Source organism: Takifugu flavidus, chromosome 17 (assembly GCF_003711565.1).
Source record: "Takifugu flavidus isolate HTHZ2018 chromosome 17, ASM371156v2, whole genome shotgun sequence".
Classification (NCBI taxonomy): domain Eukaryota; kingdom Metazoa; phylum Chordata; class Actinopteri; order Tetraodontiformes; family Tetraodontidae; genus Takifugu; species Takifugu flavidus.
Genome location: NC_079536.1, coordinates 11,466,354 through 11,482,810, shown reverse-complemented (window position 1 = coordinate 11,482,810; position 16,457 = coordinate 11,466,354). Strand labels below are relative to the sequence as shown.

At 47.7% G+C, this 16,457-nt stretch overlaps 3 protein-coding genes across 5 annotated transcripts; 2 read left to right on the top strand and 1 right to left on the bottom strand.

Annotated features, from left to right (window-relative positions):
• Positions 1–121: 121 nt before the first annotated feature.
• Positions 122–9,496, top strand: pabpn1 (poly(A) binding protein, nuclear 1). Of its 3 annotated transcripts, none has more exons than XM_057012266.1 (8): positions 122–262; positions 419–605; positions 3,601–3,709; positions 3,789–3,856; positions 4,303–4,409; positions 4,558–4,645; positions 4,839–4,990; positions 8,805–9,496. In XM_057012266.1, the coding sequence occupies exons 2-8, from the start codon at positions 471–473 to the stop codon at positions 8,998–9,000; spliced, it is 855 nt and encodes a 284-aa protein (XP_056868246.1). In that variant the 5' UTR covers positions 122–262; positions 419–470; the 3' UTR covers positions 9,001–9,496. The 3 variants fall into 3 exon arrangements, with proteins under 3 accessions (XP_056868246.1, XP_056868248.1, XP_056868247.1); XM_057012268.1 differs by having other exon boundaries at positions 7,863–9,079; XM_057012267.1 differs by having other exon boundaries at positions 149–605.
• Positions 9,497–10,083: 587 nt separating this feature from the next.
• Positions 10,084–12,523, bottom strand: ngdn (neuroguidin, EIF4E binding protein). The gene is made up of 11 exons (XM_057012257.1): positions 12,432–12,523; positions 12,094–12,153; positions 11,957–12,028; positions 11,479–11,616; positions 11,309–11,393; positions 11,185–11,237; positions 10,972–11,074; positions 10,663–10,837; positions 10,422–10,575; positions 10,260–10,320; positions 10,084–10,135 (listed from the first exon to the last, which is right to left on the bottom strand). Exons 1-11 carry the CDS (start codon positions 12,450–12,452, stop codon positions 10,116–10,118), a joined length of 942 nt encoding a protein of 313 aa, XP_056868237.1. The 5' UTR covers positions 12,453–12,523; the 3' UTR covers positions 10,084–10,115.
• On the top strand, positions 12,400–15,746 carry cebp1 (CCAAT/enhancer binding protein (C/EBP) 1). The gene is made up of 3 exons (XM_057012327.1): positions 12,400–12,572; positions 14,479–14,763; positions 14,833–15,746. Exons 1-3 carry the CDS (start codon positions 12,570–12,572, stop codon positions 15,136–15,138), a joined length of 594 nt encoding a protein of 197 aa, XP_056868307.1. The 5' UTR covers positions 12,400–12,569; the 3' UTR covers positions 15,139–15,746.
• The last annotated feature ends 711 nt before the right edge of the window (positions 15,747–16,457 follow it).

The following is a 16,457-nucleotide window of genomic DNA, read 5'->3' as shown; positions in this document are numbered from 1 at the left end:
TCAAAAGCCGGCATTCAATTCGGAAACCGGAAAATCCGGTCCGCTTGTCCAATAGCGACGTGGCGAACGTGGACGACGTCGGTCTGGAGCGATACGATGACCAATAGGACGGGGAGTTTCACGTCCGCAGTGAGCGAAAGCTCCGCCCCTGCTTCCATTTCTAAACCGAAGAACGCTGCCGCTCTCGTGTAGCTCTGCTTTTATACACATTTAAGTAAATAAACCCGGAGACCTGTTGGGTTTGGACCGCTGCGTAAAGTTAGTAAGTCAAACAGCCGTCTGTGTACGTGGAATATTTCTGAATAGTAACGGGGAGTGTGGCTAGCTGCTTTATTTGCTAATTCAACTTTAGCGAGCGTTGCCTCCGACGCTTTTCGCCTCGCCGCCCCGCTCACTCTACCCCCTTGTGTGTGAGTAGGGGCCTGCAGCGCTGATTTGACCACGAGGTTGGTACGGTTGGAACAAGGGCGATGGCGGAGTTCGGCAACGGACTGGCGGAAGAATCTCTCCTAGATTCTGATCCCGGACATCCTGAGCTGGAAGACCCGGGCGTCGGGGACGAAGAACCGGGATTAGAAGAGGGAGAGGCCGCAATTGAAGACCCGGTAAGTGAAGGGCATTGTTGCCGTTGGGAGGTCCAACATTACTACACAACACTTCGCGTTCCACACAGCACACCGGTTGATCCGTCGGCGGCGGGTTCGGCGAGGCTCCTTTCACTACAAATCGCGAAGTCACATGCCGCGCGTGATGGTGCCCCGGCCGGGTCGATACCGACCGCCATTGTGGCTCACGCAGTGCAGTAGAAATGGGTGGTGACATGCGTAGTGCCGGCAGCCATCTTGGCGCAACAGCGGTGCCAGTTTCTCTGCGCCAGTGAGAAGCTTGAATCATTGGGGATCCTCATCGCGAAAAATGAAAGAGGGGGATGTAGGAGACCGTTAGGGGCAAGACTAGGACAGGCCGCCATCATTTGTCGCCGCTGTGCGTGTCTAACCACTCTGGAAGGCCACTTACTAGCGGTAATAATCATTTTAACCTGTATCTTCTGAGCTATGTTGGCTGCTTTTACAGTCCATGTACCGGTGCGCACACATGTAGCCGACAGGCTAACGTTAGCCTACAGCAGAGGAAGGCTACCTGCTCTGGTGCGCTAGCTAAAAAAGATACGTGGTCAGGGCATACACGTTGCACGTATTTATCCCGTCGAGACCAGCTGGAGGTGACATAAAAGCGCTGTTCTGACCAAGAATTACGATAGTTACTACCGGGTTGCTAGCTGAATTTTGCGCTAGGTTGGAGGTGACAGGCGTGCATCTGATCACCCGCCTCTGTCGTTCGTGTTGGACGGTGATCGTTCTCCTGCAGCTGAGGTTCTGTTTGTTCTGCACCGAGTACCATTTAGCAGCACAAGCATGCATGCTGGACATTAAGGTCGAGCTCGCTGCCGGGTGTAGTCCATCCCTGTCGGGCAGGGAGACGGCGGCGTGCAGCGCAGGAGCTGGGGGCTGCGGTATTTGAGGGGCTGGGTTTGCATCCTTCACTGCTCTGCTAGGACGAGCAGGGTGATTGAAGGGGGGGGGGGGGGGGGGGTCGCAGGCGATTGCCCGGCGTATGCGACAACAGGAGGGGTTGGTTAACAGAACATGGTCTTTATTTTGTGGTGTTGATAATTGGTTGTTGTGAATGCAGCTCATGGTTGGAGGTTGTGATCTGTTGGACTGTGGGGGGGATTTGATGGAACTGTACTGTGGGGTTAAAAAAAACAACAACCATGCAGTCGGTGTCCTGCCATGTTGCGATTCGGGGCTGTTACAGTGAGAAGAAATCTATGAAATGTTAGGTGTCTGCGCCGTGGAAGCACAAAGACCCATTATGTTGACTTGAGTCTGCACACACAACAACGTGCTGGGCTGGAATGACTTGCACTGCTGCAGTGCACCACTGTCTGGGAATATGGGAATGTTCCAACGGGGCTACATTGCTTATTGTAACCGGTGACACAATTTCAAAAGACAGGCACCAACCATCGCCCAGGCACTAGATCGTGTCTTATATGTGCAATTCCGTAGACGGCTAACCTTGAAAGGAGACGTCACCCTAAGGAGCTAAGGCACCCAAAAATGTAAGCAGGCATTTCTGTCCTTTTTTAGTCACAAGCAAACCTGAATCTTCAGGTCATCAGGTTAACGGCTTTCCCCAGTCGTGTCCTGTGCAGCAAACATACCGTTACAGCTCAGCCAGATGGTTTTATTGCTTTTATTGTAGAAGCAGTTGTAAAGCGGAGAGCTGGCGGATGATAAACCCCAAGGAAAATCACGTCTCCAGGCAGGGAATCCCCCTGGACGGACGAGTTCATTAACCCGGCATACACTCGCATGCCCTCGGCACCCTGGGAGGTTTCAAACCCAATCCGTGGACCCGTTTCCAAACCCAGTCGGAACATTAATTTCAGGCTAAATTGTGGTAATGATTTTCAGATCCTTTCAAAGGGCCAGTAGCGTGACGTTATTTGCTGTAAGCCATGGTTATATTAGCGATGCAGCGGTTCTCAGTTGTGTATTCTTCAGCACGTCGAGCCCGATTCATTGACACCAGCAATACAATAGAGGTAGGGCGGCGGTAATGCTAGAAAAAAGCACACCGAGACCCCAAACCCCCACCAAGCTGGTTCTATCTCCACATAATGTGACACACCCATAGTATATCGTATATAGGTAGTAGGCAGTAGTGATACATAACCTCAAAGGGCCAAAGTCCCTCCAAAATCTAGAACACCACCAAAATTTATTGTTTGGCGTTTTCTGAAAAATTCCTTAAACTCAGTTTAACTTCATGTTATTCTGCTTTAATCAAAACAAAAGTCTGACTGTCACGTAAACGCCATCGCGGGGGTTCCGAGGCGATACACCCGAGGATCCTTTATGATCCTTGGCCTTTGTTCTTGGAAGATCAAGGTCCAGGTCTCTTTGATCCTTTGATCATCAGCTTGCTTTTTAGCCCAGTATTTGTCCAGTCTTGCTTATTCCGGTAGCATTTCAACTGCGATTCCCTGTGTGCCGGTAGCAGGAGCTGTTGGAGCTTAACCTGCAGAGCTTTCTCAGAGCGCTTATTAAAACGCGAGTTTCCACGTGTCTGACGCGGCATTGCTCACGCACGCCGTGATACCCGCACACCTTTGAGTAACTCGATACTTCACAACAATTCAGCATGGCGAGCGAGGTGGTAAGAGAAGCTGCGCCGCTGCCTTTAGAGTCTACCGAGTGGGATCAGTTCGACTTCTTCGCCGACCACAATGATGAAGAAACGCTATTTGTTCATGGAAGATTTGCTGTAAGCATCGCTTCACACTTATAACCTATATAAACATGAAGAAGGCATCAAGGTTGAAGGGGGACACCTGCTAGCCTTGTTTTCCTCTTCCTTATGGCCTAGAAGGTCTACATTCGGTGGTGTTTTTCACACAAAACAGGAATATGGTGTCCCGTGATCACTTTTGTCTATTTTTTCTCCAAGTAAACTGCCCAAATCAGCACAACCCCTTTAAAAATAATGATTAACCAGGCCGCGGCATTTTAAATTTGATATTCTTGTTTGCAGGAACTGGAGGCTATCAAAGCTCGGGTAAGAGAGATGGAGGAGGAGGCCGAGAAGCTAAAGGAACTCCAGAACGAGGTGGAGAAGCAGATGAACATGAGCCCCCCACCAGGTGTGTCTCTGTCAAGAATGTCACGCGTGCACTTTTCACACGAACCAATCAGAACTTCTGTCCATGCTCCCGTGTGCAGTTGGCCCCGTCATCATGTCCTTCGAAGAAAAGATGGAAGCAGACGCGCGATCAATTTACGTTGGAAATGTGAGTAAAAGGTCAAATTCTTTCAGATGTGACGGGAAGCAAAAGGGCGGAGCTGCAGTTTTTAGCCTTAAAGAGCCCATCGTAACCTCCCCAACGTCACTTCCGAGCTGTGAGTTTGCTCACGCATGCCTGATCTTTCTTGGCCCGAGAACACAAACGTCAGGTGGTTTTATCCAGGCGTTTGTCGTCATTTATGGGCGGAGCTGTTCGGTCCTGCCTGAGGTTGTTCCCTGGGATATTCCGCTTCATTGGGGCAGGTGTGACACCCGCGCTCTGCTGCTGGAAACCACTTAGTGGGCGGGACAAACGAGAGAAACTGGCCGAATGTCTCGCAGTGTGTCGCTGGGAGTTCTGGGGGTTAAACAGGATCATAAAAGTGGTTGAGTCTCTCTTGTGCAGACACGGCGTTGGTTTTTCCCGCGTTTCACGTGTCCTCCCTTCTTCAGGTGGACTACGGTGCCACGGCGGAAGAGCTGGAGGCTCACTTCCACGGCTGCGGTTCAGTAAACAGAGTCACCATTTTATGTGACAAATACACGGGGCATCCCAAAGGGTAAGAGTTGGCTTTATATCGCACAGTTTCGGGACGACGTGAGTCGCTCCACGGGTGGTCATTATGTATGTTGACAGTAGGTGCGGCGACAGAAATCGCTCTGCCTCTGCATTTAATCAGTATTGTGGCACGCAAACATTTTTTTCAGGTTTGCCTACATTGAGTTTGCAGACAAAGAGTCTGTGCGGACAGCCATGGCTTTGGACGAGTCTCTGTTCAGAGGACGGCAGATAAAGGTGAGAAGCTAACACGTTGGCCGCTCTGAGCTCCGGTATCACATCCAACCCATGTCACAAAGGGGCGGGTGTGCATTGGGTCGCGACCCTCTCGCTCAGCCAACAGTTAGCAGCCCGTCTTGATATCGGGCTGGATGGATGGTTCCCAAACCAACACACAACTCAGTTTTACGCCGTTCTGGGTGTTTTGCAGGTGGTTGCAAAGAGAACAAACAGACCGGGTATTAGCACCACAGACCGTGGCTTCCCACGAGCCCGGTTCCGGTCACGGGGAGGAAGCTTCTCGTCGCGTGCACGTTACTACAGTGGCTACACGCCACCCAGAGGCAGAGGACGGGCCTTCAGGTGAGCGCACGCGCGGCACACGGCCGTTGAGCACGTTGCTGACCATCCCAATCCTGATCGTACACGTTTTACAGACTAACAACTCTGATACCTGCTTATAGGTGATACAGTAGGATCCTGAATATGTTGTGATTTCTGCTGTAACATTACAAACAGGATCAGATTAAACATGGAACGATCACACACAGAAATGGTTGAGTAGAAGTGGTCTGAACTCAGACCTAACATGTCAGAATAGTGTGTAGCACATCCACGTGACAAAGGTGGTCGACAGCATCTTTTTATGTTGATTACTTTAAGGATGAAAGTTCTGTCTTTAAGGGGCGCGCATGTCATGATGGTGCGGGGCCATTGCATGCTCCATCATACAGCATTTCAACCCGGCTGAACGGACTCGGCTCCCCATCAACCTTTTCTTTGGCTGCGGTTCATCCGCCATGTTTGTGTTGGTGCCAGTGGTGAACAGAAGCCGGAAGTGGGAGGGAATGTCACCCGTCGAGTTTTTAGCCGCTCCGAATGAGTAATGGGTTGAACTCTGACCTTTGAACAACAGGAAAAGCCCCTCTGGGCTTGTGATGTGCTGCTCTTCCGCGGTCAGTCGTGGTCTCCAGAGGCGGCGTGGTCACCGCCGTCCTCTGTTTTGGCGTTCCGACTGAAATGAGTTGAGGTTTTTGGTCGGCTCTGAGTGAAACGGCAGCGTTTATATCAAATAGAGGATTCAGATTTGACGCTTGCGTCGCACATTTACAGTGGGACTTTTGAAACTGCTGCTGGATCCTTCTAGATATTGAGATTTTTACCATGATTTCTGAGCAGATACGGAGATTTTGATCACCCTACAAAGAATGTGGGAGGGTTTCGTATCAGCTTTCCCTCGTTACCACAGAAGCTGAAGCCGATGGAGCTCTCTGAGTTTAAGCCAAACCTTTTTGTCTCGCTTAATTGTTTAATTGTTGCTGCTTCTGGGTTTTGCCCTTGAGTTTGGAACAAGTGTAAAGCGATCTTTTCCCTGAAGCAGCTGGGAAAGTTGCGCTTTTTCTCTTTCTGCTGTATGAAAATGTCTGAAGCTGAAGGTCAGCATGTGTGTAATCGCTCTGCCCCGACTCCAGCCTCTCCCACACATACCAGGAACTCCAGCTCTGCCAGTTCACACACTTGACTCGACTCACGGCAGATCAGAACTCGATATCCACGCCTGAAAGGGTGCAGGTGTAATTGACGGGTGTGAGCTGAAAGACTGCAAACGGCACTTTGATTCGGCTTGAAAGAATTTGAGATTTATTAGTTTGGGCTGTTTTTTCAGTTCTGGATCAGACTAAAATAAACATCGCCTGCATATTTGTCTGATGATAAACTAGTTGATGGAGCCTGACGTTAAAGCCGGTGTCCTGTGGTCAGTGCTGTATGTTGTGCAGGGTTCCAGGCCCCGGGTTTAGGACATGCTAACAGAGTTATCTGCTGTCTCCTCTGAGACGTGTCCCAGCCGCCGCTCGCCGCCGCTGCGTGTGCTCCCGACTGACCCGCGCTAACCCCCATCAGTTATTATGATCACAACAGTCTGTTTCTAATGGATGTTAAAGCTCTCCCCCTCGAGAGATGCCCTCTCACTCATCCAGTTTTGTTCACTTCAAACGATGATGACAATAATGCGTTATTTAGCTCAACAAATGTGTCCTAATTCGGAATATGTGGCCCGAATAAATCCAGTGTTGTGAGCGATCTGTGCCACGTGCTGCCCAGACCTGTTTCTGCCGTAGATTCCTGCGAGGCGGCCCTGAAACCAGCCTCTTGTGGTCCCTGTAATAACTGCACAGCCCAGTTTCTGGCTCCCTCCATGTGCTGCCGCTGTTGCGTCTGCGTCTCTGATGGTTTTCACCGCTCAATAAGTGCGATTAGCTCAAAATTTCAGCTTCACTTTGGCGCCAGCTTCTGTCGGTGACTTTTCTGTGAAGTGAAGCCCATTATTTTGGAAAGTGTTGCAATAAGCCGCGGCGCACTTGGACAGATCCACCTGTAGCTGCGGTATCCATGGTTACGGCTCTTGTCTGCTTGTGGTGGAACCCCTAAACACCATTGGTCAGATGATCTTCCCAGACTGGTGGAGCTAAAGCACAAACATCTTAACATGGCAGATGATGCTCATTGTTTAACTGTCATGTGACCTTTCCCCCCATGTTTGTTTAGAGCTGGCGTCCTTGCATGTTCATGACCACACGCACGCACACACACGCACGCACAGCAGAAACGAGGGTTCATCACTGCAGCCTGACCTCAACATCTAAGCTAACGGCCACTGGTTTCACTCCAGTGACCCTTTTTGTGTTGCCACTGTGTGTGTGCTACCTCAAGGTGGCGCACTAGTGGGAATGTTTGCAGCTTTAATCCACATGTTTGTGTGTCAGTGTGTAACGCTGCTGGTGTGAGTCCTCCCCAGTGTTGCGGTCGTGTGTGTGTGTGTGTGTGTGCCGTGTCTTGTTGGGGGTATATGTGTGGTGCTGTTTGTCCTCCAGGTCTTCCCCCACAGTGACCCCCCGAGGCAGCTCTCTGAGAGAGAGACAGAGAGAGAGAAAGAGGGAGAGAGAGTGCCTTGGCTGCCCCTCACACCCACACACACCAAACACTGATGGTCTGGAGATTAATTCTCTTTCCTCTCCAGACTCTTTTACGCTAACGCGACACCTTAAAGCTCCACACCGTTAAGACGGGGCGTCACGCTTGTGACCGCTGTCCTCAATCTTCTTCCCCTTTTCCACACCCTTTCCTTGTACACACACTGACACACACACCTCCACACCAGGACATTCGTGTCCATCTTAAGCCAATCAGGAAAAAAAAAAAAACAACTCACCCTCTTTTTCTCTCTCTTTTCCAGGGGCCGAGGGCGAACAACATCGTGGTATTCCCCTTACTAAACACCCCCTCCCCCCACCCCTTAACTATCAACCATCTCCCCCTCTGTTCCCATTTAAAAGAGAAAAAAAAAAAAAGTTCCTCCTCTTTCCCAACAAAAAAAAAGAAGAAAATCCCCGAAGAGTGAAAAAAGACAAAAAAGGAAAAGGAAAAACTGCTCCTGGACAGAGAGACTGGCCGCAGTGTGCGATTGTGTGTGAGCATGCATGTGGAGGTTGATGCGGTCATCCCCGGTAAGGTATCAGTTGGCCGTTGAAGGGGGGGGGCGGTGGCAGGTTTTGGTTTATTTTTGTATTTTTTTTTTTTTTGAGGGACGGGGGGAGGAGAGAAGATAACGGTGTCTCAGGCTGCAGCTGTGTCTCCTTTGATCTGGCTGTGACCTCCCGCTTTCACACCATCACAAACAGCCCACCCACCCACTCACCCTCCACCACCACCAAAAGCCCCCCCAAAAAAATCGAAAGTGGGAGGGAGGCGGCATCGACGACACCTGCTGTTTGTTTTAATGTCCCGCTCATGTGAAACTTCCTCCAGCTACAGTATTGCTTGTTTTAAATTTGGAGTGGTGTGTGGAGTATGTTTAATCCCTGACCCCCCCCTCCTCTCCCCTCCCCTCCATCCCCCCCCTGTCTTTTGTTCTTTGCCCCATCCGCTCTCGCTCCTGCTTGGCTTTCTTTCTTTTTGTCCGGGGGGGCGGGCTGGGCTGCTCGACACGCCGCCACTCTCCACCGCTCATCCCGTCACTTGACACGCACACTTGGCCGCTAGCGCTTTTTTTATTCTTTTGATGGACATCGATGTTTTTATTTGGTGGTCCTGCATCCCCCCTCCCCATCTCTCCCCCCCTCCCTCCCCCCCCTCCCCCTCCTCTCTCTGTATATTAGATCACTTCTTGTCGTTTCAGGTTTCAGGACCAGTGGAGGCTGACTACCCCTCCCCAGGTGGCGCCGGCCCCCCCCACTGTCTCCGCAGCGTCTCTCTCTCTCTCTGCTCCCGCTATGCACACTCACCCCATCCTGTCTGTGTGGGGGGGTGGGGGAGGGGGGCAGGGCGACCACAGGTCTGCAGCAGGGGGCATTTACTACAACAGCAAACGCTGACATTGCTTTTAGTTTTAGTCTCTCTTACACATGACTTCACTCACATACATGATCACACACACACACACACACACACACACGTTCAACATGCACCACAGCACACTGCAGCACAGGCGGCCGGCCACACGTTTCCATACAGAGAGATGAAGCTACATAAATGACAGGCAGGCAAGTTTGAGTGAGGAGGGCAGGAGCAGATGGGGGGGGGGGGGGGAGTTTAGGGGTGTGCAGCACACACACACCTTCAGGCTCTGAACACAACGTGCAGCCATGGCTCGTCAGAGGAAGGCTGACGAGCTCATGGCCGAGAATTGAACAGAGTGGGCCCCAGCTTTTAATTAGGGGACAGTCGGATGGGGTTTGTGGAGACTTTTTTTGAAAAGAGGGTGTGGGTTTGGAAATGTTTTGCGTTTTTTTTTTTTTTTTTTAATTTTTATTTTTAAGCCATGAATCTGTGAGTAGGGAAAAAAAAAATAAAGACATTGTGTAAAAATGAGAGAGCCTGTTGGTGTTTTTGTTCCAGATGTTTAAATGTAAGCGCAGGTTCCAACACTCGAGGAAATCCCCGACATTAACACGCGTGTAATTAGGAGAATTTCTGCTCAGCAGGAATTGGGACCCACAGTCGGCACCTTCCTTCACCTTCAGGAGTGACGTCACCATTTTGGAAAAATCTCTTCCAGTTCATGATCGTAAGGACGTTTATGATTATATAGCTTAGAATTCCGTTCAGGTCAACAATGATAAATCGAGGGCATTTAAAGTGTTCAACACTGGTCCCCAAAATAAAACGATTTAACAGACGTCAAATGAGGCCAAGATCCAAGGTACTGGTGTTTACATCAGATCAATAATCTGGCGCCTAAAGGACGTGTACAATTTTAGACTATTTAAAATGAGAAGGCACAGGCGGGATGCCGTCTGTTGTCTTGTGTATTACAGCTGGGGGCTTTGCTCGCTGCCTGGACGACAACACGATGGTGAAGCAAAATAAACGACAAATGTAATCAGCAAAGGTATTTTATTAAAGGAAACAGGACAGGAAACTGACATCAGCAAATCCTGAAAAAGGCAGAAGAAATCGGGTCATTTGGCGAGTGGGTGTCGTCTCGGGTCTATCTGTGCTTCTTGAAGGCTGCAGGAAAAACACACATTGTAAAAACATTTTAGAGTCAGTCATTTAAATGTAAACCTTCATGTAATTGAGGCAGGCTCAGGCTGGTACAAGCGCACACTCGAGTCCATCTGAATGTTCCTACCTTTCCTTTTGGTATTCTTCTTCATGACTTTCTTCTTTTTCTTGGGCCGTGAAATTCCACCCTGCAACAATAAACGCGACCCGTTGAACTCTGAGCGGCCCGGACCGACCCGTTTGAAACCAGACTGGAAGGCCCTGCTTTGTGACATCGCCGCTAGCTCACCTCTGCCCCCTCCCCTCCCGTCAGCGCCGTGATGTCACCGAAGTGTGTGATGCCGCTCAGCTGGCCGGACATGGACATCATTGCTCTTTTCCTGGCATTCTTTGCACGTTTGGGCATGCTGAGACGAACCATCATGGACTCCTCATAATTTTTCCTGCCAAATGACAACGGCATGAATTTAAACCCGTTTTTTAAATTGTTTTTTAAAAACCAGCCTTCAAGCGTGCGTGTTACAAAATACCTGTGCAGCTCCTCGCGGCTGTCCCGCTCAGTCTGGAAGTCTCGCTTTTCCCGGATCTCCTCTGGAGCATCGCTGTACTGCTGCCTCAGCTCCTGGATCACGGAGCTCCTGAGCGCAGCTCGCCGCTGACGCTCCGCCTGAGCCTTCTTTCTGTCCGCATCCGTCATGTCGCCATCTTCACAAATGATATAAGGTTTAGGTCGGGGGAATTGGCTCTAAATCTACATTCAAACTTGCAGCTTCAGGTAATTTAAAATGTAATGACAATTAAGTCCAAATTCACAATATAAAAAAGGAAAGTAACGCTACCATAGTGCATTGGAGCAATCTTCGGTGGGATATATCTTCGTCCACTAGAGGGCGCCGCCTTCTCGGTCTTCTCCTCAGTGTCAGACTCCTCAGATTCGCTCAGCTGGTTTAAAACGAGATGGACATGTTCCACTTTTTGGATGCATACGGCTGAGAAATGACAGTGCCCCTACATATAGTGTCACAAAGACGGCGTAGGAAATTCATTTTTACTTTGCTGAGGAGATTTCCAGGATTGGGACGGAGCTGCAGTGGATCATTCTCAGCTGAAAAACACAAAGCAGAACCATTATATCGTGCAGATCATTCCGAAAATAGCACTACAAACAAGACTTACCTAAGCTTCCAGTGACAGCTGTGCGAACCAGCTTATCAATCTGGTACTTGAGTTTATGGTCTATTGGCCGCATCTTCTCGAGGACCTATGGAAAGGAACAGCATGTGATGGCATCTAAGGAGGCAGCAAAAGAACAAACGATTGCTCCTGTATTTGTCCAATCGTCTCACTGTTCTAACTGTGACGATTCTGTTCAAGGCTTGACTGTCTTTGATTTGCTGTCCGTCTGTTTTGATGCAGATCAGATGAGTCAGGTCTTGCAGGTAGAAGAGCAGGAGATGATACCGAAGGTCAAGGAAGGACAAACCCTGAGGATTAACAGTACAGTTGGACAGACAGCATCAGGATAGTCCCTCTTAGGTTGTAGCTGATCTCGTAAAAGAATACAGTGCAATTGTTTGATACATGTGTAGTTTATCAGTATCCTGCAGTAAATCAGGCCTCCAACTAAACCTGTAGGTTTGATCCAAACAGCAGGACTGTAGCCTAACAGATCAGTATGTCCTTGTATACAGAGGGAATTTTAAATTGTATAATAAAGTATAGCAGAATACAGTCTAATATGCACATCTAAAAAAGGAGAAGCAGCATTCTAGGAATCTAGTTCTGTTTATGTTACTTTACATCCTGTGACTGATTTCATCTCACCTGGGATGTGTGCAATCTTCCATCTTTAACTTGTTTGAGCAGTTCGCGGACATGGCTGGTAACTGAAACCACCTAAGAAAACCGGAAACCAGCATTTCATAACAGACATCTTCACCTGCGATCTATAAAGTTCTTACCTGTTCCGTCAGAGCATTTAACAGCTGCACAGACTTCGGCAAATCCCTTTCTATCAAATCCTGTTGAAACACAGACCAGGAATCTAATCAGGTATCTACACGTGAGAAGCATTAGTGTAGCTGGAAGTCTTTCCTCAGCATCTACACAGTAAATGAGTTTGCTAGCAGCTAGCTTCCAACAGCACACCCGACCAAATTAAAGTTATTGCTGTTGACCGTCCACAAAAGGTAAATACGGCGAATTGTAATATCAGCAAAGTGCATGTTGTTGATATATAGGGTGTAAAAAATCGGAAATAGCGTTTGTACAGACAAATATCGAGGCAGAGCTCACTCACGTTGTCAACAGGAGCCGCCATTTTGCCTTCGCTGGAACATTGAACGGAAGCCGCAGAAGGACAAATGGAGCTGAGAGAAAGCGACAACGCGTTCTGGCCGACTCTCATTTGACTGAAGAGTTTGTTGGGAGCCAAGTCATGGTGAGTTATATCACTATTTATTTTGAACACAAATAACAGTTTTTCTTTCCTTTTCAAGCACGTCTTAATTGTGACTTTAGATATATTTTTAAAATTCATTTTATTTAAAAAAAAAACTAATTTTAGACGTAGAAGCTTGTATATACATAATGTAACTTACACAAATAGCAAGAGATAATCACAAATGAGGAAGAAAACATAAATATATCACAGACAATTTAAGTAGGCATGATCTTAATTAAGCTCTCCTGTTTAACAAAGTTTCTTTTCACCATATACAGATTAAACTTATTTATTTTACCATAAATATCCAAATGCATACATTTGCATCAATAGTTTTTCTACAAATAGAGTAAATTAACGAAAGCATACCTAAAAAGAATCATTTACTCTTGTCCTTACCTTGTGAAAGTCCCCTTTATATAGCGTGTCATATTTTAAAATTACTTCAGCTTTATTTTTACATGTTTTCCCTCTACGTGTAAATCCAGATTCACAACAGCTGTAAAATTATAACCCATATGTTCCCTTAAATCTTACATGTCTGAATAGACATCATTGTTTCATGTATCACACGATCTTTTAATGTTAATATTTGACTTTAACAAGTTCAAGCTTTGGGAATTATCCACACTGTTAATATTATTATTATTATTATATTATTATTATTATTATTATATTATTATTATTATTATTATTATTATCATTATTATTATTATTATTATCATTATTATTATTGTTATTATTATATTAATAAATATAATTATTGTAATTAATATAACTAATAATAATTATTATTATTAATAATAATAATAATTTATAATAATTATATAATATTAATATCAATATTAATAAAAAATAATAACACACTCTTGTGTTGTTCAATACAAATTAGCCAGTAAAAACAGTACACCAATAATTAAAAGCCATTCAAGAGTTTAAAATAAAAACAAATAATTAAGATATTCTAAGATTCTTACACCACAGAGAACAAGGGGATCTTCAGCCTTGAGTTAAAGGTGCCGGTCTAAGGTCCTCTGGAAGAGGTTCCGCAGCCTCGGTGACTTCATCTTTACCATCAGGACACTTAATGTCCTGTCTGAGAGCACAAGCACCTTGAACCAGCACCTGGAGCCAGCACAGCACTGACAAGTCCACATTTAGATGAGCGGTTCAGAACACGAGCAGCCGGCATCTCAAACAACTGCAGCCTTCAAAGTGTTTTCTTACGTAACCCTGAGAAAAGGACATGGCAATAATCCAGCCTGGATGTGACAAACAGCCATCGACACAGTCATCAAGAGCCAGATGATCACACTGTTGGAATATTGAATTCAATATTGGTCGATTAGCTGCTAATAATTCCTCCCAGCAGCCAAACTTGTACTCAGCCTGGTTAACTGGAGTTATCCAGTTTCAGCTTTAACTGATAATCCCACTAAACACATTATCTGACCCAAATGGTGCCAGAAAGAATACATGTAACACTGGTCCAAGGACAGAACCCTGTGGGACTCCATGTCACCAGACCTCCTTCTCAGAGGTCATTTCTCTCTCTGACTGAACCAGATTGCCCTTTGGGATTATTCTCAATTTTGCTCCATTTTGTCTTCCACATTTAAAAACCCCGCCAGGAGCAACGGCACAGTTCGGTTCACGGTGGAGACGGGGCGCTAGTGCGGAGGAACATGGTGGTCTCAGCAGACCAAAGAACCTTCTCTCCTCTGAGCACAACTCATTTGAAATGATCTGGAGGGGAGATCTCACTGAGATCCAGCGAGATCTTGCCGGTCTAAAACCAGTAGGATCGGTTATTGGCCTCCCCCTCCGGCCGTGCTCCAGCTGCATTTACTGAAGGTTGATCAGAGATCTCAAAATCTGATCCTTCTCTTCTTTGAACCCTCAGATGTCCGAGTCGCGGGTGTCCTCTGTCATCCAGGAGTGGGCATACCCGGGTCAGGGTCACAATCATGCCCCGTCCGGCCACGTGGGGTCGTCCAGTCAGCTGCCTCAAATCAACATGATTCCGTACAGTCAGTCACAGGGCCTGGTGAGGGGGGGCGCTGATGACAGGATGGCCGAGCAGATGATGGGCATGTCGTACCTGCCCTACCCGTCCTCCTGTATCAGCACCAGTCCGAACGGCGGGAACCACAGCAACCAGCAGCAGAACCACGGCGGCGCACAGCAGGTGAAAACCCCCCGATGTGATGTGACGCCATGCTTAGACGTCACCGTATTTGTGCTTCCCCCCCTCCAGGACTTCTCTTCGTTCCTTCTCCCCTCTCTGAGGGTCCCTGCGAACAAGAGGTCCATCAACAAGGACAGTCCAGAGTATCGGCTGCGGCGCGAGAGGAACAACATCGCCGTGAGAAAGAGCCGGGACAAGGCCCGACGGCGGATCATGCTGACCCAGCAGAAGGCCCAGCAGCTCCAGGAGGAAAACAAGAAGCTGCAGCTGCGGATAGGACAACTGACACAGGAGCTGGACACTCTCAGACACATCCTGTCTCAGCGGCACCTCCATGCAGCGGAGGATGGAGCAACAGAGGAAACTGTTATCTAGAGGCCGCTGCACGTTTTAGCCGGTCTTCACGTCAGGCTGGAGGTCCACGGTTAAAGATACAGTTAAAGGAGACCACTTAAACATTTCAGAGAATTCATCTACAATATTTATGTTGCCGGTTTCAGAGTCTTTGTCCTCAAAACAATTGAATCTTTATCACCTTTAGACAATAGGAGCTTCCACAATCACTGGGCGATCGGCGCCCTGTTATCGTGTATTCATCTTAGAATTTAGCCTCATGTTGCCACGACAACAAATGTTCGGTAGTATTTTATTTAATCCTCTTTTATGGATAAAGGATAAAAACCTCAGATAATGATGACTGAACGTGTCGGGCCTGTCCTGGTTTATGGCTTGTTGTCGCCTGTATTTATGGCTGAATTTCGGGATTGAAACTGTGACGACGACACCTGTTAATTTCTTTCAAAGCTACACTCTCCTTTGTTGTTTTTGCTATTTTCGTCTTTTTCTCTTTCTGCTCCGTTGATCTAAATATTCAAAAATATAAAATCTCCTTTGATCCAAACCTGATAACAGAATTTCGTGTTCTGGAGAGGTTTTTTTTTTTGTTGTTGCTGGTCTGATTGAATAAAAGTTGCCTAATGGTACCTGAATCTTGTTGTCATTGCCAGCGATTATTGTAAGTGTTGTTGCTCAAGCGGCGTTGCACCACCACCTGTGGTTTGTAAGGGATTTAAGGGGAAATCTAAATGTGTCTCTGGTTTAAAAGTCATTAAAAGAGCAGGAGTGGGGGTGGGGGGGTGTGTTTCCTTGGTCAATCTGAAGATTTAAGCTTCAAACAACTGATCCTATCAGACATCCAACAGACACTTTTTTACTTTTACAGATGAAACCACCAAACAGCGGTGGACCTCGCCGTCCTCTGCTGTTCTGCAGCTCCAGTGGGGAAACGTGGCGTCTCGTTCACCATTCGCCCGCAGAAACGGACGTCGTGCCATAGACGGTTGTGCACCAGCAGCTTCCCTTTGTGGGACGGGCGAGATTTCGACACAGCGGAGGACGGAGATGAGGAGCGCAGAGATAGCATCAGCGTCTGGGGCTGCAAAGGCCTTCCTGTGGCTAGGATGGCGATGAAGGGACGCAGAGATAGGAGGCAGATGGTGGCTGGGAGCCACAGCCAGAACCAGAAATCATCCTTGGTTTCAACACTGTTAGATAACAAGTGTGAGAATCACGCTGTCAGATTTGAGGCGTTTGTAGCAAACAACCAGACGACTGTTAGCATTTGACACGGAAATGACCGGAACGGTTATAAAAATGCTGCTTTTACTGGGTTTCACATTGAGTTTAAACATGGC